At 38.1% G+C, this 21478-nt stretch overlaps 1 protein-coding gene across 1 annotated transcript in view; it reads left to right on the forward strand.

Annotated features, from left to right (window-relative positions):
- LOC140244651 (cohesin subunit SA-2-like) overlaps nt 1-15588 on the forward strand; it is a 35259-nt gene extending 19671 nt beyond the window's left edge. Inside the window, exons 21-28 of the mRNA XM_072324271.1 lie at nt 588-736; nt 1592-1723; nt 2222-2415; nt 3103-3220; nt 4083-4220; nt 7359-7461; nt 9398-9652; nt 13169-15588. Coding sequence (XP_072180372.1) covers nt 588-736; nt 1592-1723; nt 2222-2415; nt 3103-3220; nt 4083-4220; nt 7359-7461; nt 9398-9652 — 1089 coding nt within the window. The 3' untranslated portion in view covers nt 13169-15588. The remainder of the gene's footprint in view (nt 1-587; nt 737-1591; nt 1724-2221; nt 2416-3102; nt 3221-4082; nt 4221-7358; nt 7462-9397; nt 9653-13168) is intronic.
- Nucleotides 15589-21478: the final 5890 nt, after the last annotated feature.

Here is a 21478-nt window from a genome sequence, read left to right on the forward strand (position 1 = left end):
TATTGTTTTTGTCTCTGTCTGTTACTATGAATAGATGCCCCAATTCTTTTCTCTCTCTTATATTGTGACTGCTGCGCAATGTCATGTCATTATTTCATTTCCCTGTTGAACAGTCTTTTTTTGTTATTACGTCTATGCTGTGAAATATTCTTGGTAGTCATTGTAAGATTGAGCATAAAAAGGGGAAAAATGAACATGCATTCAGTTGTGTTTTTGTTAATAAAGATGTGTTAGTGCTCGCAGGGGATATCATGAATAATTAGAGGTATTCATATTTTCAAATATTTTTTATTTATGATATTTTCAAATATTTTTTATTTATGATGTGCGGATCCGCAGTAAATGTTTCAGATGGGAACAATTTGCTTTGATACATCCAGTAGCAAGAAGGTTCTGTGAAAAATCAAAATTTTATGTTTTAACAGGTAGATCTACAACAGTTATGCTTATGACCCACATGTCTTCACTTAGATACTCTTATAGGACCAAACTTTGACACCGATGCTGCTTGTAAGTTGTAACTGGAACTTAAACCTCGTGACAAGTTCCTTTTCAAGTGACATTAGTTTGAAATTTTATCTATGCAGCTGTTTAAGGACATGAAGGGTGACATGGGCTACGACGAGGCCAAGACCCAGAGCCAGCTGAATGCTATCAAGGAGCTGGCCCGAAGATTCTCCCTCACCTTTGGCCTGGATCAGATCAAGACCAGGGACGCAGTGGCCGCCCTGCACAAGTAGGAAACCAAGACCCTGTTTCTTATTACATGCATTATACCATAGATAGTGCATCATATCTAATGCAGTAAGCTGAATTGTGTTGGTTGGTTGGTTGGTTGGTTGGTTGGTTGGTTGGTTGGTTGGTTGGTTGGTTGGTTGGTTGGTTGGTTGGTTGGTTGGTTGGTTGGTTGGTTGGTTGGTTGGTTGGTTGGTTGGTTGGTTGGTTGGTTGGTTGGTTGGTTGGTTGGTTGATTGATTGATTGATTGATTGATTGATTGATTGATTGATTGATTGATTGATTGATTGATTGATTGATTGATTGATTGATTGATTGATTGATTGATTGATTGATTGATTGATTGATTGATTGATTGATTGATTGATTGATTGATTGATTGATTGATTGATTGATTGATTGATTGATTGATTGATTGATTGATTGATTGATTGATTGTTTGTTTGTTTGATTGTTTGATTGTTTGATTGTTTGATTGATTGATTGATTGATTGATTGATTGATTGATTGGGTTAGTGAGTGATTTTTTACATTTCTTTTCTGCACATAAATGTAATACTATGTCAATTAAACAAAGTTATTGAACAAATTTTCAAATCCCGATAGTAGAAACAGGTAAATGATTAACTGAAATGTACAGTATTATTCCACGATAATACAAAAAGAAGATGAGCAGGTGCCATTGTATACATATTCATGGCAAGCTCATAAACTGAAGTGTAGTATATTGGATTATATGTGTAGCTGATATATGGTAAGCCAAAGTGTAGTATGCTAAATTATATTCATGGCAAGTTGTTTATTTATTTTTTTGTTTGTTTGTTTGTTTGTTTGTCTACCCGCCCTCCCTCACAGGGAAGGGATCCAGTTCAGCCTGACTCCACTGGAGGACCCGGCCAATGAGTATGGCCCTCCACCTAATGTAGGCTACCTGGAAATCTTAACCGAGTTCAGCAGCAAACTCATGAGGCAGGACAAACGCACTGTGTAAGAAAACCATTCATAATTTGACCTTTGAACCTAAAGGAAAAAAAAAAATTAAAACAAGAAAAGATGATCTCATATGATTACAACTAATGATACATTAAGTGATGTGATGGTGGTATGCATGCATTTGTATAGTTATACACACCTTCATAAGTGAATATGTATACACACACTGTATAAACATTTATAGATTTATGCACATTCCAAAGTCTCACAGACAGCCAGACAAATGTGTACACATGTGTGCATAGAAATGTACATACATACAGGCAGACAGACAAACTGAGAGGTATTGAACCAGAAAAACCGCACATGTGGTATAATGTCGAAAATTGGGAGGTACAAAAATTAGCCAAATTTAGTCAGTTGTTTTTATTTTCAATATCAATCCAGAATCTCATAGAGAGTTTTGAGATCTTTATCCACCCAAACTCAGTGCTGCCTAGTCACTTTACTGATTCTCTTGAATTCATGGTTCCCCTGTCCCCCTCCCCACAGGCTGCAGTACCTTGACAAGAATCTCAAGGAGGGCATGACGGAGCAGGAGGGGGAGGAATGGGCGCCCCTGAGGATCTACCGGCACAGCCTGCTGCAGGGAGACCTGGTGGAGAGGATGCCCGAGGTGCCACGCCCCTTGAAGGTCTCTAAGAAGCAGGCTAAGAACCTCAAGAGGAAGATGGCCATGCAAGGGGGTGAGTGGATCCTACCTTTTCTCCTGCTGTAAAGGGGGGCATATTATGCAGTTAGGGTGCAATAAAATCATCTGCAAAGGGATTGGGATTGGCTCGTTGCAAGGTCAGAAAGTATGTGTTCCAATGAATGTGTAGATTTCAGGCTGTCACTTGTGTATGTATAGTTCTGTAGGTTTGAATAAATCTGAGTTCAAAGCAATTTGAGATGAGATGATTAACAAACAAATTATTCAGTTGTTTAAGATTGAATTCATATTTGTCGTTTTCAAATTAATGGTGTATGCTCTCTTAACCCCCACCTGATTTTTGATGGGACTGCTGCAGTAAAACAGATGGTGATCTTTTTTATCTCAATCATTTCAAGTTATTTCATACATAGATATTGGAAAAAATATAAACTTTATGATTTGTAAGTAATTCTGCATTATAAATCACTCCATCCCCTGTAGTGAGGACCGCTCCTCAAAGTTTTCTTATGCTTCTAGGACCCTTTCCATTGCAGAATTAAACATGCCAATGCTTTCAGATTGATCTCTTTGCAAAATAATGGAATAGTTTGTGTAATTGATTTAAGAAGATGAATATTGACACTCTTTGATTAATCCCTTCACAATTTACAAAATAACCGAAGACTTTTGTGTACTTGATTCACAATAATGAGTATTGATGTCCCTTCTGTTTATGCAGAGGAGGGAACCAACGACCAGTGGCTGTCCCGCGATGCCCACATGAACGTGACAGGAGCTGCTAAACGTCTTCGCGCCGATGAAGAGGCTTCCCTTCAGGGATCAGAGAGAGACTTTGAGTGAGTGTTAAGTCTTCCTTCCCAGATTGTCTTCTCCCACTTACTAAGTGAAGCCAAGAGAAAAATCCATGGTTTAGTAGTGTCTGCATTCAGCGCTTTCACCGTTTCTTTCATGCCTGGAAATTGTGATGATGTTATCTTATCGGGGGAAACAATTATTGTAAAACCAGAAACATTTCCTGCATGAGACTTTCACGAATTGGAGCCGAGGACCTTTTTCATGGCATGAAACTTTCAAGGATAACCACTTGAATTCAATGCATTGTGTAGACAAAAACTTTCAGGTGCATTTTCTTCTGCGAATCTTGGCTCCTAGTGACATTGGCAAAAGTTTCATGCGCACAAAAATTTTTGGTTTCCAATGAGACCAGAACTGAATAAAATGCTTCTTTAGTTCTAATTTACACCAAATTTCTTATGAGTGATGTTGGCTTTGTCTCTTTTGAATGTGTTTTTTAGGAAGAGCATGTGATCCACTCTTTATGCATCCTTTCTGTACTTAAGTGTAGCTATGTGACACTTTTTCTTTTGTTCTTTTTTTTTTTTGCGAGGGGGGGGGTAGGGGGTCCCCTAATCTTGGTATTGAGTGCTGTGATCACTTTTCCCTACAGTATCTTTGGATATATTTATCAAGATTTGTCATGTCAGTGGATGAAAAGGTCATCTGCAGTAGTAATGTCTAAGAAGCAAACTTTGTCTTCAGATATGTGTTTACTCCTCAGACAGTAGAGCTGTTACTTTTTGATGCAGGTGCAAGATTTATTATCCAGTATTGTAGAGTACTCATATTATGCAGTTATGCCAAATTTATCATGAAATAGATGCATAGCTTTTTCATGTTGTAATGGCTACCTCTCCACAGGAAACACTTCCTGTCACAGTCCTCCCAGGCATCAGTCGCCTCCTGGCTGAACAGCCAGACAGTCAGGGCCAAGAAAAATAGAGCTAGACATAGTTATGAGGGCAAGCCGAGAGCAAGCGGAACTAGAACTAGGGCCAGGTACAGGGCGTCAAGTTACACCATGTTCAACAGTGTTCCTGTTTATTTGTCTTGTATGATTTATCATTCAAGACATTTCCTTAGTGTTGAATAACATTGTGGAGATACACTTTCAAGTGTTGTGTTCCACCTTCTTTACAAGTATTATTTAAAAAGTGACTAACATGTTGGTGATAAAGCAATTATGAAACTTTAAGGTACTAACCATGTTTAGTTTTGTTGGTTTTGGATTTGTGTTTGTCTGTGTTTTGTTTTTGTTTTTGTTTTCTTTTTTTTTGGGGGGGGGGATTTTATCTTTTGCACTCAAGTGTAAGTCAGTCTAATGTTAATGTGAGAAAATAAGATTGCCATGTTTTATATTTACCTTAACCCTATTCTAACTGGGCTATTTGAGACCAAGTTTTTACTGGGGGGGGGGGGGGTCAATTTGACCCCCCCTACAGATCTCGGCCGCCGATCGCACGATCGCCGCAAAATTTTTCCTGAACATAGAGCCGGATGTCAACTACAAGATTACATGGTCATACAATAGAAAAATTTTGATTTCATATCTTTTAATAAATTAATTATGCAAATTAACGCATGAAATCATATTTTCACCTATAACTCCATCAAAAAGACTGAAGGATTATCAAATTTTTGTGTCAGAGTTCCTCAAGACACATCAAACAATTTTCTAGTAAAAAAATAGTGCAATCAAAATCATTTTCTTTTGTTTTTTATTGTTTTGTTAATTTCTTATGTATTTTATTGTTTTTTCGATCTTTTGTTTTCTATTGTTTTTTTGCCAAAATTTGTTGGAGGCACTTTTTCAAGCTTATCTACATTAGAATTGATTTATTTCAATGGTTAAAAGTTGAAATAATCTAATTTATATCAATTAAACAAAAAAACACAGTTTGCATTGGATTTGCACACGAAATCATGAATTCGAGCGTTTTTCGGGTTGACATGCATATGCAAAACATTGCATAACTTCAGAACGGTGTACCCGGACGTCGCAAATTTGGTCTCAAAATATGTGGGAGACTCGAATGAAAAAAGTCATGAAACGACGCGGCAAAATCTTTGCGCGTTGCGGAATCATGGCGCGAAACGTCGAGGGGGGGGTCAATTTGACCCCCCCCCCCCCCCAGTTAGAATAGGGTTAAAGACATTGTTATCATTGGGAGCAGTGATTTTAAAAATATTTGAGTTATCACATTTGATGCATATGTGTAGATTTCTTGTACCACAAAACATCCTACCATGTAAAATGATGCCTTTAGGGATACTAATGACTTGTATATTAACTTCAATGTGCTTAGAAGGAGTGAGTCCTTCTAAGCACTTTAACAATACAGGAGAGGAGAGTCTATCTTTATTTTGAGGAAAAAAAACTTTCTGTGTTCCTCCTTGTTAGGAGTGTGTTTGTTTGCATGAAGCAATATTATTTTGTCATCTATCTCATTACTTCAAATTAAAATATTGCAAGGAAGAGAAAAAAATCTTTAAATGCATGTTGTCCTATTATTCAAGGGTCTTATTGTTTTTCACACCCAAATGACCATGGGAATCGACCAGGATGCATAACGTCACTGGGGTGACAAGACCTCGTATCTCATATTTTGGTGAAAATGACTTTTTTTGATTTATGGTCAAATAATCAGGTAAGTGATGTCCTGTCCAAATCCTAACTGTCTTACCCAAAAAATGAAGCCACCAAGGCATGTCAAAGGAAAGGCTTTTCCATTCGCCATATAGTGCTTTGGCTGCCATGTTTTTGGGCTCTCCTGAGCATTTGACATTTTGTAGATACAAGGTCTTGTTGCCCCAGCGACGATAAGCATCTTCATCCATTGAAGACGAATCCCAAGAATACTTGGGCAGGTGTCTATGGAAAATATGTGTCGTAGCAAAATCAATCTGACCTCAACGGGTAGAGTTTCATTACTGTTGGAGGTTGTGGGTAGATGAGGAATGTGAATACAAGCCTTGGATAGGGTTCTCCTGACCTGGGTGTACTTGACATACAGTGGTTGTTGTGCATTTGTAGTGTGGTCTGATAACAAGAACCACACAACAACAACAACAACAACAACAACAACAACAACAACAACAACAACAACAACAACAACAACAACAACAACAACAACAACAACAACAACAACAACAACAACAACAACAACAACAACAACAACAACAACAACAACAACAACAACAACAACAACAACAACAACAACAACAACAACAACAACAACAACAACAACAACAACAACAACCACCACCACCACCACCACCACCACCACCACCACAACAACAACAACAAGAACCACCACAACAACAACAACAACAAACTTCATGACAACAGAATAGAAAACAAACTGAGAAGTTAAGGGTCGTGTGCTGTCTTGATCGGTGCCATAGCATTTCATCGTTTAATTTCTCTTTTCTGTGTTTTTTTTTTCATATACTTCTATTAAATTATGTTGTGTTTTTGCCTGTTGATTACTGAAATTTGCACATATTTTTTGTTGCATATATCAGCATTTGAAATCCTATGAAACATAGTTCTTCTCAAGCAGTAGTCATGGTTACTTCCTGTTTGTTGCTGTTTTATCTATTTCTTCCTTTCAAAGTGACAGAAGTATTGAGTTGTCATGGCACAAGATTTTTCTGACAGAAGTTTAGAAATGTAGCCCAAACACATAATTCTAAGAAAAGAGAAGTTTGCAAAATTTATTGGAATGACTAGGGTTTATTGTGTCCATGATCAGGGCTGGCAGATCAGCATCAATATTTGTGCAGTAATTCCAATGTTGTATGAACTATTCACAATCTAGTGATTTTCCGTGTTTCTGCACTATGAGAGGCTCCATCCATCCCTGTCTATCTGCCCATAGTTTTGTTTCAGACGCTCACTTAGTAGCAAACACACATTCATTAAACTTTATTTAAAGTTGAGCCATATAACAGGAGAATCAGCTAATTGAATCTTAGGGAAAATGCAACTGTGAACAGTAAACAGAGTTCATGATCATTCTTTAAACTGTCTCTGTTAATGTAAACTCTTATTTGCTTCATTTGGAGTGAGCCTATGTGGACTGCTTGTGTTGTGTTTTTGATAGTTGATTGGATGTATTGTCTTCACCTCTTCAGGCACCCGATGCACCAAGAGGTTGATGATGAGGAAGATGATGAGGAAGACGAAGAGGAGGATGAGGAGGAGGATTTCCAGGAGGGCCAAGCCATGCAGGTCTTGGTAAGTGATGGTGCAAATTTCACCCCATTAAAGACCAGACAAAGGATTAAGATAACAACAACGTTGTGCTACCTATACAGTGGACTCCCGTTATAATGAAGTCCTCAGGACCGGCAGGTTTCTTTCATTATATCGAGATTTTGTTATAACTGAACAAATAAACAATAGAAATACATAGAGTGGATAATGTTGCGGCCTGAATTTTTACTTCGTTGTAACCAGAATTTCGTTATAACCGTGTTCGTTATAACGGGAGTGCACTGTATCACCATTGATGGTTGACTTTGTGTGAAATCATATACCTGTTTTGTCTATCTTGTTCTTCCTCCTGCCCTTTTCCTTTCCTGTGATGTTGATAATAATGGTGTGAGATGCTCCCTCATTCCCCTTGTCTCCTTGGGACCTGACAAAATGAGGCCCTGTGTCTGCAAGTGTAATGCACATGGCAAATAGAGCACTGTAAAAGCCATGTATTTCGGGAGTCTGTAAGTTTTGGCAAATCAGGACTTCCCAACAAGTTGAATTTGTGATCATGGAATGCATCAATGAACGGAGAAATGTGCATGTGCACATCCATTCATGTCAGGATCAGAGGGGGTATTTTGTGTGTTTCAAAATTTGCAAATAGAGCCCAAAATTCCATGAAATAGAATTCCTAGAGAAATCCTAAATCCCTATATAAATTCTTAGAAATCCCATGAAATATGTACTGTATACAGTATATGGCCAGTTTAGAACTACAGGGACACTAACCTATACTGTACGTAAGAGCACAGAAAAAGCATGTAAAACTTCATAGCAACAACTATAGAAAGATTATTAGATTATTCTTAATCTTGGCACACTCATTAACCGCATTTATCATGAAAAATTTTAGAAAAATAATGTCAGACTAAAGAAACATGGGTCCACATAATGGTAAAAAAAAAAAGTTACATGTCCAAACTTCAGATTAACAGGAAAGTAAAAAGTTATGACCCCAAATTTTTAGATTTACAGAAAAGGATTACTCCTGCAGGAATATACAGAATAATGGAAGTCAGCGATATTGCCTCAGGGCACATAGATTTCAACTTTGGTGATTGACTCATGTCTTTTTTTTTTCTTTTCTACTAGGGGATATAATGATTTAGTTGGTTGGTAGTGGATCCACTGTTTAATAGTGCATGAGTGCATATGATGTGTATACCATCTCACCATTTGCAGTGCTTCTGTTTGCTGATCCCTCAGACGTATTCTTTTATCTCAAATTAGCATGTCCTTCATTCGTTCGTGGTTCGTTTCAAGTGCATTGGAGCAAATTATCAGTGTCACTGTGACCGAGAACTTAGTCTGTAGATAGAGACTTCAGACATGGCATCTTTAGACACTGATTACACCTTTTCTGTTTTTTAAACCTCTTAATGCTATCAGCAGCTCCTGTGTAAACGTCGCCCGAAGAGATTTTAGACAGTGGTCTCAAAAGAAATCATGTGTGTTCCTCATAAATTTTCTATTTAGCACAGTCTGCAGGAACTTTGTTAACTTCCTGGAACTTCTGTATTCACATCATACTTTTATGAGAGTTTCCTAGAACTACTACTGTAAAAGTGGAAATTTTCGCGGTGTTGAAATTTTCGCGCATTTCGCGCAACCAGAAACTAGCGCGAAAATAAAAGCCCGCGAATATTTTTGCTTGCCATATGTTCCTGTGCGTGATGTCTAGATTCCGCGGAATTAAAAACACGCGAAACTCTTCTGACCCGGCCAAGCGCGAAAAATTAATCGCGCAAAAATATCCACTTATACAGTATATAGTCAAGGATGGATTGATAACCTTTCTTTCTATCCCACAGCCTTGAGAGTTTTGAGTGGTACAGCAGTGGAACTTCTCACATCTCGTAAAAGATTGAATTACACCAAACAGGGCTCTTGCTTCCCACATTTTGCTTTGTAGTCATCGCGGTACAGGTCCACGCCGCGGGAAACTCCCCCTCCTCAGAGGAAGCAGAAAGCTCTTGCTTTCTCTGGCATGGGCAGGGCCACCAGAGCAGGTTCTGACTATGACAGAGAGAACCACAACGGAGCCCGCGGCAGGATGGGCCCGCCACGGAAAACGAGGAGGAGCAGGCGGCTAATTTTGCCACGTGTGGAGGAGGACGACATGGCACAGCTTGTGCAAGATTACGACTCCTCAGAGGATTTCTCCTAGGCAAGCTGTACCCTCTATTAACCCGTTGAAAACTAGTCCCGAGAATACTCGGGCAGGTGTGTACGGGAAATGCATGTTATAGCAAAATCATTTGTCGTCAATGGGTTAACACCTCGGCTTCTCTGTTTGTTTCCCAAATCTTACTTTTTCCATTCTCTTCTTACAGTTTGTTGTTTTTGGAACAGATAATCACCAGTATGACATCTCATATTGATTGATCAGCAAACATCGTTAAGCTGATACACATATTTTAATGTTACATTTTCTCTTTTGCATTCTTTTTAACAGATGGCTGTTGGCAGTTTTGGCTGCTTACCGTTGTTGGCTGTCGGTGTTTGATGGCTGACCAATATCTAAAGCGTTATACTTTTCATCTTTTGACAGATCTTGAGATTACTAATATAAGTTTTCTTTCACGATAAGCAAACTTTTCACCGCTCATGATAATAGTAGACACAGTGATTCAAATGCGTATTGGTTTGAAATTATGATGGCTTGTAATATTATTTGATAGAAAGAATGCATTACCACTCGCTTTGTTTCCATCGAAGTAGGGTGGTTGTTTTTTTGGTTCTTTCTTCACAAGATTTTGGCATCTCGTGTATGTGAGAACTTGTTTGTTGCTTTATTTACTGCTTCTTTTTAGCTCACCTGAGCCAAAGGCTCAAGTGAGCTATTGCGATCGCCCTTCGTCCGGCGTCCGTCGTGCGTCGTCCGTCGTCCGTCGTGCGTAAACTTTTTACATTTTCATCTTCTTCTTGAAAACCCCAAGACCGATTTTCATCAAACTTGGCAGGTAGCATCCCTAGGGGGTTAGGAACTCAATTTGTTAAAATGGGCGCCATGCCCCACCCAGGGGGCCCCCAAGGGGGCCCAAACCCCCCAAAATTAAGGAATCTGTAAAAATCTTCTTCTCTAGAACCAGAAGTGATAGAGCTAAGTTAATACTATGAGTTAGTACATTGATGACTATAGTTTCAAGTTTGTTCATGGCAGAATCAGGGGTGCCCCCCTTGGGACCCAGGGGAGGGGGGTGGGGAGGGGTCCTAATGGGGCCTAAATTGTACATTTTCATCTTCTTCTTGAGAACCCCATGACCCATTTTCACCAAACTTGGCAGGTAGCATCCCTAGGGGGTTAGGATCTCATTTTGTTAAAATGGGCACCATGCCCCACCCAGGGGGCCCCCCTACCCCCCCCCCCCCCCAAAAAAAATGAAGGAATCTTTAAAAATCTTCTCTAAGATAAGCTAAGATAATACTATGAGTGAGTACATTAATGACTGTAGTTTCCAAGTTTGTTCATGGCAGATCCAGGGGTGCCCCTCTTGGGGGGGGGGGGGGGGGGGGTTGGGAAGGTCCAAATGGGGGCCTGAATTGTACATTTTCATCTTCTTCCTGAAAACCTCATGATGGATTTTCGTCAAACTTGGCAGGTAGCATGCCTAGGGGGTCAGGATCTCAATTTATCAAAGTGGGCACCATGCCCCACCCAGTGGGCCCCAGGGGGCCCAAACCCCCCCAAAATGAAGGAATCTTTAAAAATCTTCTCTAAGATAAGCTAAGATAATACTATGAGTGAGTACATTAATGACTGTAGTTTCAAGTTTGTTCATAGCAGATCCAGGGGTGCCCCTCCTGGGGGCAGGGGGGGGGGGTGTTGGGAAGGTCCAAATGGGGGCCTGAATTGTACATTTTCATCTTCTTCCTGAAAACCTCATGATGGATTTTCGTCAAACTTGGCAGGTAGCATCCCTAGGGGGTCAGGATCTCAATTTATCAAAGTGGGCACCATGCCCCACCCAGTGGGCCCCAGGGGGCCCCAATGCCCCCAAATTAAGGAATCTTTAAAAATGTTGGCCCTTATTGTACATTTTCATGTTCTACTTGAGAATGGCTGGTCAAATTTTAGTAAAGCTGTGAATAATTTAAATTAGTGACTGCGTGAAAGGTGAACTTGCGATACTCAGGTGAGCGCTAGACCTGCGGGTCTCTTGTTTTTTTACTAATCAATTTTCTTATTGATTTTGTATTAATGTTCTAATGCATGGACGTAGAGCAAATTGTTTAAAGATGAAGTGTTTGTGTTTTGATAATATTCTTGAAAGGTTAATCGTTCTTTTTTTCTTCTCAAATTCAGCAGAACATTTGCATTACATTTTCTTTTTACTGCATTAATACCTTTTTTCTTTTTGTGTGTCATAGATTTAGTTATTGATAGAAAGGATGTTTGATTACTGTGTATGCTGTTATTTTCAGGAGAGTTTAATTTTTCGAGAATTTTGTCAATCATTGTTTGTTTGTGATTATAACAACACTAAAAAATGTTGCCATGCGCTAGAGTAATATAGCGCACGAACGATAGCCACAGTGTCAATTCGTGAAAACAACATCTCATGAAAATGTCTGTGACCTCCCTATAAATCTTTACATGAAAATAACCGCTTATTCAGTACTGTACTTAATTTGCCAATGAGACTACTCTAGGTGTAACTGACAAGTAGAAGGGAGAAAACGTTTTCCTCTCTTCTTCTGATATTTAACACCTGAAATGTACATTTGTCAAGTCATTGTTACATCCTCCCTTTCATTCACTAACCGACTGGAAAAATTTTTGAACCTCACACAGGCTGTTCTTTTCTTATATTCATTCCTTCTGAATGAAATCACATCTTTTGTCATAAGAGGTCATCTTGATGATATTTGTATGACAGTTTTGTTTCAGAATTGGCATTTTTTTTCTTTACGTGTTGATATAAAATGTTTGTGTTATATTTTTGTAGACGTTTATTCCCAGCCCTTATTCAAACTTGTAATTACATATCGATGATGTTGATATGCTGCTGCAAGAAAATTGCAAAGCCATTTCATTTTCAAACTTCTGATCAGGATTTGAGATGATTCTTTGATTTATTTTTTAGTTTCATTATGTTTACTTTTAGAGTTTTGGTTTGATTTTTTTTTTTTTTTTTCATTTTCAAATACTGTTGTGAGCCCAGGTCATGCATTGGAATGTCATCGAGTCCTGTCTAGTGAAATACGAGTTACAAGCTTTTGGTTTGTCAACATTGTTGCCTGAAAACTTGCAGTCATTTTATGATACCCAACAGGTCAAAGTTCAGTCATGTCATAACAATGCATCTCAGTTTCCCCCCCCCCCCCTCCAATTCCCTACCCATACAGTTTGCAAGCTACTTTTTATGTCACTACTCTTTGGCATAGGTATTGAAAACATGCCACATCTGCTTCTTTAGAAAATCAACAACCAAAAAAAAAAGAAAAAAAAAGAAAAAAGACGTCTGGAGGTATGAAATGTGAAGATTTTACAGGCAATGGAGTTGTTTGAGAAGAACAACATACATGTATTCAATTTCTTGCAAGGACACAGTCAAGGTCTCTTCTTTTTCAATCAATAAATCTTGCTGCCTCATCCCCCCCCCCCCCCCCCACCACCTCAGTGGAGTTCACTGGGCTTTATAATGAGATGATTTTTATTTTTTGTTTTTATTTTCTACAGGAGGGTATGCAGATGGGTTCATTCTGAGGAGTGATGTCTTCAGCGCTATTCTGAGTGGAGTCTCACACAGTTGTAAACTTAGTACCAAGCCAGTCTGGTTCCAGCAGAGTCTACCCCAACTTCTTAAATGCTCCATGTTTCGCCCACCTCCCTCATTTAGGGGTTGGGATGGAATTTTGCCGTAATTATTTGAATAATGATTTCAGTCACATATTTGATAGTGATTCATGATGGACAGCTTTTTATTTGGTTTCAAATTCAGGAGAATGTATGATGAGTTCTTTGAAGACTGGGGGTTATTTAACATTTATGTCTTTTAATATCCTGTGATGATTAATATTCTTTTTCTAGGGAAGGCAAGTAGAACAAAAAAATAAAGGGATTTTTTTTTTATTTATCTTCAAATGCAAAAGATGGTCAAACATAAGTAAGATAAAGAGGTCTAGTGACTGCAGCATATCAGTGAGATAATGCCTTGGGTTTCGAGAGCAATGTTCTGTGAAAAGTGTGTGCTGCTTGTATTGTTTGGATATCATTCTAGGATTCAACAACAACAAAAAAAGAAATAAAATGTTGATGTTCCATTCACATACTGATCTAAAGAGGAATGATGAAAATATATGTCACATATACATATTACGACAATATTTTCACCAATTTCAGTGAAATTACTGTATGAGTTTAAAGAGATTGTAAGATTGTATAGTTTTGGTTGAGACCTAATTTCAGGTTTCTAACATTTTTTTGGTGAAATAATGAGAAACCTGTTATGAAATATGAAAGAGCATGTAATTCCTTAAGGACTTCAACATTTATTTGATGAAAATTGGTTTTGAAATGGCTGAGATATCCAAAACAGAGCAATTCTAATAAAGTGTGGGACCCACCTTTTATTACGATTGCTTTGTTTTACTTTGTTTTTGGATGTTTCAGTCATTCCAAACCCGATTTTCATCAAATAAACTTTGAATTCCTCTTTAAATGGTATGCTCTTTACTATTTCATAAGTGTTTTCTTGGTATCTCGCAAAAAGTTAAAAGCCCAATTCTCATCTCTACAAATACTGTACCATCCCTTTAATGTGAATCCCATCAGCACATTACTTATCCCGTAGAAAATTCTTGAGAAAAACAAAAATATCACTTTGGCCATATCACTCTCACCAGATTGTGTATATCTTTGCTAGACTCTTACCAAGGCTGTGTAGCTTACCTAAAGATCCAAATGCCCTTTCAGATAATTACATCGTGCAGTTGAAAGTGAATGTACTGTATATGCCATAAATTTCGCGAGTGTAAATTTTCGCGATTGGGACTTCCCGACAATTTTGCGAGTGGTTAAATTCGCGATCGTGGAGTCCTGTACTGAATGTACATGCGTACGTCACATTCATATCGGCATTAGCATCATTTTTTTTGTGTGTGTCTTTAATTTCGCGAATAGCAGCTGACTTGTGAAATTTGCGAAAATATAAACCTCGCGAAATATTTGGCGTATACAGTATGCAGTATTGTTAATGAGGTATGTTTGACAGTTGATTTTGCAGGTTTGGAGGTGTGAACTCATTGAGCATTATGGTGTACAAATGGGAAAACCCTAGATTACTACATGTATTAGTCAATATTGTGATTTAATGTCGGTTACATGGAAGTTTATGGTGTAGATACAAATTTGTCACATATGTACATTTGGAGGATTAGGAATGTTACAAGCCTGTTCATTCATAGAATGCATTTTGAAAGATTGTAAATAGTTTGTAAATCTTGTTGCTGACTTATTGAATGTTTTGGTACAGTGTAATGCTCAATGAAGCAACAAAAAAAGAAGAAAAAAAGACAACATCGGCATAACTTTTGCTGGCAAGGAATGATTTCTTTTTTTAACATTGAGCTTTAGTATTTGTGTTACGATCACAATTTAAAAGCAGCTTCTTTAAAATCTAACGAAAAATAAAGTTCCGGTATGAACTTCAAGATATTATTCAGTCTTTCAACACTATCTGACCTGTAGTAAAAATCAAACTTATGTCCTTTTCCCAGTTTGAATCAGTAATGCCAATGTCCAGTGAGTGCAAGGCCCAAATTCTCCAAAAATGTGCTTAGAGTATTCACAAATTCAAAGTCAGAGTGATGTTAATGCCTTGCACTTTGTACAGCATGAGGGACCTTGTACATGTACAGCATTAGGGACCTTGTTGTTCTCAACTGACTTATTCCAAACTCATTGTTGTCTTTGAAGAGCATCATGTTATATACAAGTTTCTTGTTTTGTGTAGTACACTTGTAGCATTTTTGAATGTTTTGACATGTACTTTAGTGTTAGACTTGTCTCTCATTGACTGTGGAATGTTATTCCAACAGCTTTTTACATTGTGACACTACTGTGGTCAACATTGAAATATATTTGTACAAGATTGTATAAATGAATACCAAAGCATCACCAGGTTCAGTTATTGTTGTGTGAGCGTTGTTTGGACTGAAGGAGAGTCTTGTGTGTTGATTGTTTTGTGTGAAAAGTGAAATTTACAACATGATGTTGACTAATGAAACAAGTAAAATCAGTCAAACAGAGTGGTCAAAGTTGCATCTAAATCTGAATCCTAAACATTTATACACTCGTATTCTGAAAACAGCAACAAATGAGAGTACAGTCAACCTTGCTTAACCCTATTTCTAACTGGGCTATTTGAGGCCAAGTTTTTACTGAGGGGGGGGGGGGGGGGGTCAATTTGACCCCCCCCCCCCCCCCCTTCAGATCTCGGCCGCCGATCGTGCGATCGCCGCGAAATTTTGCCTGAAGATAGAGCTGGATGTCAACTACAAGATAACATGGTCATACAATAGAAAAATATTGCCTTTCTATTTTTAATAAATTGATTATGCAAATTTGTGCATGTAATCATATTTTCACCTATAACTCCATTAAAAAGACTGGAGGATTGCTAAATTTTTGTGTCAGAATTCCTCAAGACAGATCAAACAATTTTCTTGTAAAAAATTAGCACAATCGAAATCAATTTCTTTTGTTTTTTATTGTTTTGTTAATTTTTTTATGTATTTTATTGTTTTTTTGACCTTTTGTTTTTGCCAAAATTTGTTGCAGGGACTTTTTCAGGCTTATTTACACTAGAATTGATTAATTTCAATGGTTAAAAGTTGAAATAATCTAATTTATATCAATTTAACCAAAGAACACAATTTGCATTGGATTTGCACACGATATCATGAATTTGCGTTGTTTTTTGGTTGACATGCATATGCAAAACATTACGTAACTTCAAAACGGTGTACCCGGACGTCGCAAATTTGGTCTCAAAATATGCGGGAGACTTCAATGAAAAAAGTCGTGAAACGACGCGGCAAAATCTTTACGCGTTGCAAAATCGTGGCGCGAAACGTCGAGGGGGGGGGGTCAATTTGACCCCCCACCCAGTTAGAATAGGGTTAAGTCAACTTCGCATAAGTCAAATAATCACCGAAGTCGAAGGTCTTTTTATGTCCTTGATTTTTATCCCTCATAACCAATTTTCTGTAAGTCGAAGATATTTCTGCAGTCCAAATAGATTAACTTAGGCAGGGTTGACTGGATGTTATTAGTTAATGATTCATCAACTACCATGATACAAAGCCCCCCTTCCCCCCCCCCCCCCCAAACTCGGCATTTATAGGTTATTACATTTGTACAAGTCTCCAAGTATGGGATGCGAAAAATACAACTCTACGTACAGTGCACTCACGTTTCAACAAACCTGGTTATAACAAAATTCGCTTGCAACGCAATAAAAACTCAAGTTCCAAATCTATCGTCTATATTACTTTATATACTCTATTTGTTTGGATATAACAAAATTTTGATATGACGAAAGAAAACTGTCAATCCCAAGGACTTTGTAATAACGGGAGTCGACTGTATTCCATGACAGAAACATTTATGTACATGTACGGGTTCGTGGGAGACTTCTGAGAGTTATGACATCATCACCTCTCATATGCTCATGTTGTTGGGTCTAATGCCTCTGTTCCATTAAGAAAATTGATTGGAACTTCAAAATTCCTCGACGTTCTTATCGCAAGTCTGTTTTTTATGCCTCCGCCACGAAGTGGTGCCGGAGGCATTATGTTTTCGGGTTGTCCGTTCTTCCGTCCGTGATGAATTTTGTGGACAGCGTAATTAAATAAACCTTTTGAGGTATCCTAATGAAACTTGGCATGTACAGGCTGTATGTGTATTAGGGGGTGAAGTTGTGTCTATTAACTTTTGGATGCACATGCTCAAGGTAAAAGGTCAAGGTCATATGCTTAAGATTTCACTTTTTCCCCCATATCTATACAATGCCTGAAGATATTTTCTTGAAACTTAGTGTATACATGTATTACCCAATTAAGATTCTCTTGCGAAAGTTTGGGGGTCATGAGGTCAAAGGTCAAGTAAAAATGTTAAAATTTCACTTTTTTCTCCGTATCTTGGAAATTGTTCAAGGAATCTTCTGGAACATGTATATATGCATGTACTGACTGGCTCTGATTATCTAGGGAAACTGGGGTTCGTGGGGTCAAAGGTCTAGGGCAACACTTCAAAATGTTACTATTTCCCTCATATTTATGCAGTGCCAGCAGGATTTTTTTTTTTTTTTTTAACTTGGTGTATGCATGTATAACCCAATAGAGATTCTCTGGGAAGTTCTTTTTTTTTTTTTTTCCAAAAAGGTCAAAGGTCAAAAGGTCAAAGATCAAGTGAAAGTGCTGAACTTACTTCTTCCTCCATATCTCGGAAATGGCTCAAGTTATCTTGAAACTTAGTCCATGTACATATTCATGTTCTGCCTGACAGTGATTCTATGAATTTTAGAGTCAAAGGCCAGATGAAAATGGTAACAATTTACTATTCAATACAGAAATTACACTTTTTCTCCTTACCTTGAAAATTACTCAATGCATAAACTTATGAAATGGTCAAAGTCAAGTAAAAGTCCTTAAATCCCCAAATACATGCTCTCTCATTCATCCAATTAAACTTAGGTCAAGGAAGATGAACATTCAACACATTTGTGACAAACATGTCATTTTAATATTTCGCCAATTTTGTGAAAATGTAATCGCACATTGTCCACAAGTACTATAGACCTATTGAGAGAATCATGCATTATGGCGGAGGCATACCAGTCGCCATAGCGACATTTCTAGTTTATGAAATGTCCACCGTTCTGTTTGTATGAGTTTACTGTAATTGGTTCAGCCAGGTTGAACATGCTGTGAAATTACACATTAACCTTTGCTGTCCCAGGGACTTTTACACATTGTGTACACTTGTGCAATGCTACGGGGTTTCCTGTGCCAAGCACTCAAAGCACACAATGGGTCAAATTAAATGCTGTCGGCGAGTTGCATTTGCTCATATGAAGCCAACTTACATGCACAGAAGGTCGACTGGGTGTTTCCAAAAGAGTTTACATTATATGATTACATTTGTTTTTTTGTTTTTTTTTTTCATCATTCTGATGAACTGTAGGCCTATGCCTTGTAGACCTTTCTCAAGGACTTTACCTAAAAGAATAAGGTTATTTTCAATGAAACCACTTTAAAAAAAAATCAATGAAAATTTAATCAAAAACCAGGAAATGTTAAATCTGGTAATTCAGCAATGTGATTTCTGTTGGATATTTCACCAGGTCCCTATGTTCACGTGATTTAGACATTGCCTTTATTGTCCGTTTGTTTGTTTGTTTTTTTGTCTGAAAAGGTTCTTAATTTACAAGCTCCCCCCCCCCACAGTTCTCCTGTAAGTCTGCTCAGTACAGTATCTCCAGAAAAACGTGGTATGTTCCAGAGGCTACCGAACATGATTATAGGATGGATGGGGTATCATTGACCTACTACCCCCCCCCCCCCAGCTTAGATGAGAAGAATCTTATGATAAAACTTTCGAAAAAGCCATGGGTTTGTGATTTCTTTGTCCATAGTTTTTCCAGATCCTTTCTTTCTTTCCTTTTTTTAAAGAACAACGAAAAGTAGCTTGGGCTGCAGCCTCCCCCCCCCCCCCAGGGGGGGGGGGGGGGGGTGGGGCTGTACGTATTCTTACACATCCCCCGAGACAGAGAGAGCAAGACATCTTCCTTCATATATGAGAGAACAAATCAAATGTAGGCCTACATTAGATCCCTAGCTTACAAAGACGATTGCATGCTGTGATGAGATACACCATAGACGGCAGAGTCATGTGACCAGAGTGATATATGTATTTTGAACAGCCTATCCAAGTTGTCTCATCGTCGTCTCGCTTCCACCGAATTCTAACTACAGTGCACTGCCGTTATAACGAACACGGTTATAACGAAATTCCGGTTACAACGAAATAAAAATTCACGCCGCAACGTTACCCACACTATGTATTTTCATTGTTTAATTGTTCGTTTCGATGTACCGAAAGAAAACTGCCGGTCTCGATGACTTCGTTTATAACGGGAGTCCACTGTATACTCTATCATTCTTCCTTTCTATCGTAACGGTCGTGTAATTCAAAGCAAATTTCTCCCAGGATTTAGAACTGCAGGATATAGGGCCTCACCGTAAAAGTGTCAATCAAATTTCCTCTTTATAAATAATGTCGCCGTTAGCTCAAGTTAGAAGTTGAAAATCGAAAAAAAAAAAAAAAATACCGGTTGATGCCCAGTTTATTGACAGCGATGATGCGAAAATCACGTCACCCCGGAGGTCGAAGTGCATGTAGGTATTATTTCTAGCCCACTTCCCATTGGCAAAAATTCCAGACAGAGCATGCCAATATATTGTTGCATGTTTACCAAAAATTTCGTGCTTTATCTAATGAACGATATGAAATTCGTTCCCTCCGATTCTTATACTCAAGTATTGCCGTATATGAAAAAAGGCGTGGAAGACAAGAGGAATATTGTGAGCTCCGTGCGGGGGTCCAGTAAACAAGGTCCCCAAACACCTCTTTTCCCAGATTCCCAGAAATACCGAACAATGGTTGGAGTACGTGACCAGTCGCAGCCATCTATTATGTGTATAAGTATAGTAGCGGGAGATATGTCATTAAGTCATACATCGATCGTGATATGTTATTGCTTTGCTGCAAATATTTTGTTTTATTCTTTTTGTTTTCTTTATCGGAACGATTGTTGACGTATAGCCATAATCAGTAGGCCTACCATAAGACAAACTAAATTCCCAACAGTGTAGATGTTGAATTATTCGGTCACTCGATCGCGTCACATCAAGTTTAAAATTAGACAGGAAACAAACGTGAAGCGTCAAACACATTACAAGTACGACTTTTATCTAATGCTTACAACCTAGGTCACTCTCTATTAATCTTTTTGTTTTGAGAATAAAGGAAAATGAAGATATACCTCTTTTTGTACATGTATTATCTGTTGCATGTTAAAGCATGACAGAAAGGGAAAGGGGGAAACCGCAGAGGTTCTTTCACGGCGAAACAGGATTTCAGATTTTTATTGGATAAAAATTTTCGTGAATCTGCAAACTAATGTGACAGGGCAAAAGTTAACATTTTACTCCACTTAGCAAAGTGCTAATGTGTGCATTTGGTAAGTAAATCTTAACAGTGAGGAACAGATGTAAAGTTTCAATGAAAATATGCAGAGTCAAACGTAAACTCCACCTTCTGTATTATCTTATCGCATATGCCAACGACCCAAAAATATGTGTATTTACGATTTGCAGTTTTCTTTCGTACTAGAGAACAGACAAACACAATCATTAAAGGAGACCTCCGGATGATTTTCAGATTTTTACATTTGAACAACTATAAATTAGTTATACTGAGGGCAGAGTTTTAGAATTTGAAGAATAAGAATATTTTCAAAATTTAGAACAAATTGCAATGAACAAGGATGATGACATGGCAGAGTCACCATAAGAATGCATGAGTTGGGGCTCAAGGAAGCAGAACAAAAGAAGAAGGCATGATGCATAGATTATACACAGGTGAACTCGCAAGCAAGCGGTATCGTAATGGAATTACACTGCTACATTTCTGAAATATGTGAACCTTCTATGTCATCATCCTTGTTCAGTGTAATTTGTTCAAGGTTTTTCAAAGTATTGTTTCTCTGCTCGAGAACCACAATAAATTCCACATATCTATACATAGAGTTGTCAATTTATATACTACATGATGTGAAATTATGAAAATCGTCTGGAATGTCCCTTTAACTTCGAAGAGGTACAATGTATACACTCTTTTTTTTTACAGTGGACTCAATGTACAAACAATCAGTTCCGGAACAGGTCGGCCTACACCTGCTGCAGAAATACCACTACTTAAAGA

The sequence above is a fragment of the Diadema setosum genome, chromosome 21 (genome assembly GCF_964275005.1).
Source record: "Diadema setosum chromosome 21, eeDiaSeto1, whole genome shotgun sequence".
Lineage (NCBI taxonomy): Eukaryota > Metazoa > Echinodermata > Echinoidea > Diadematoida > Diadematidae > Diadema > Diadema setosum.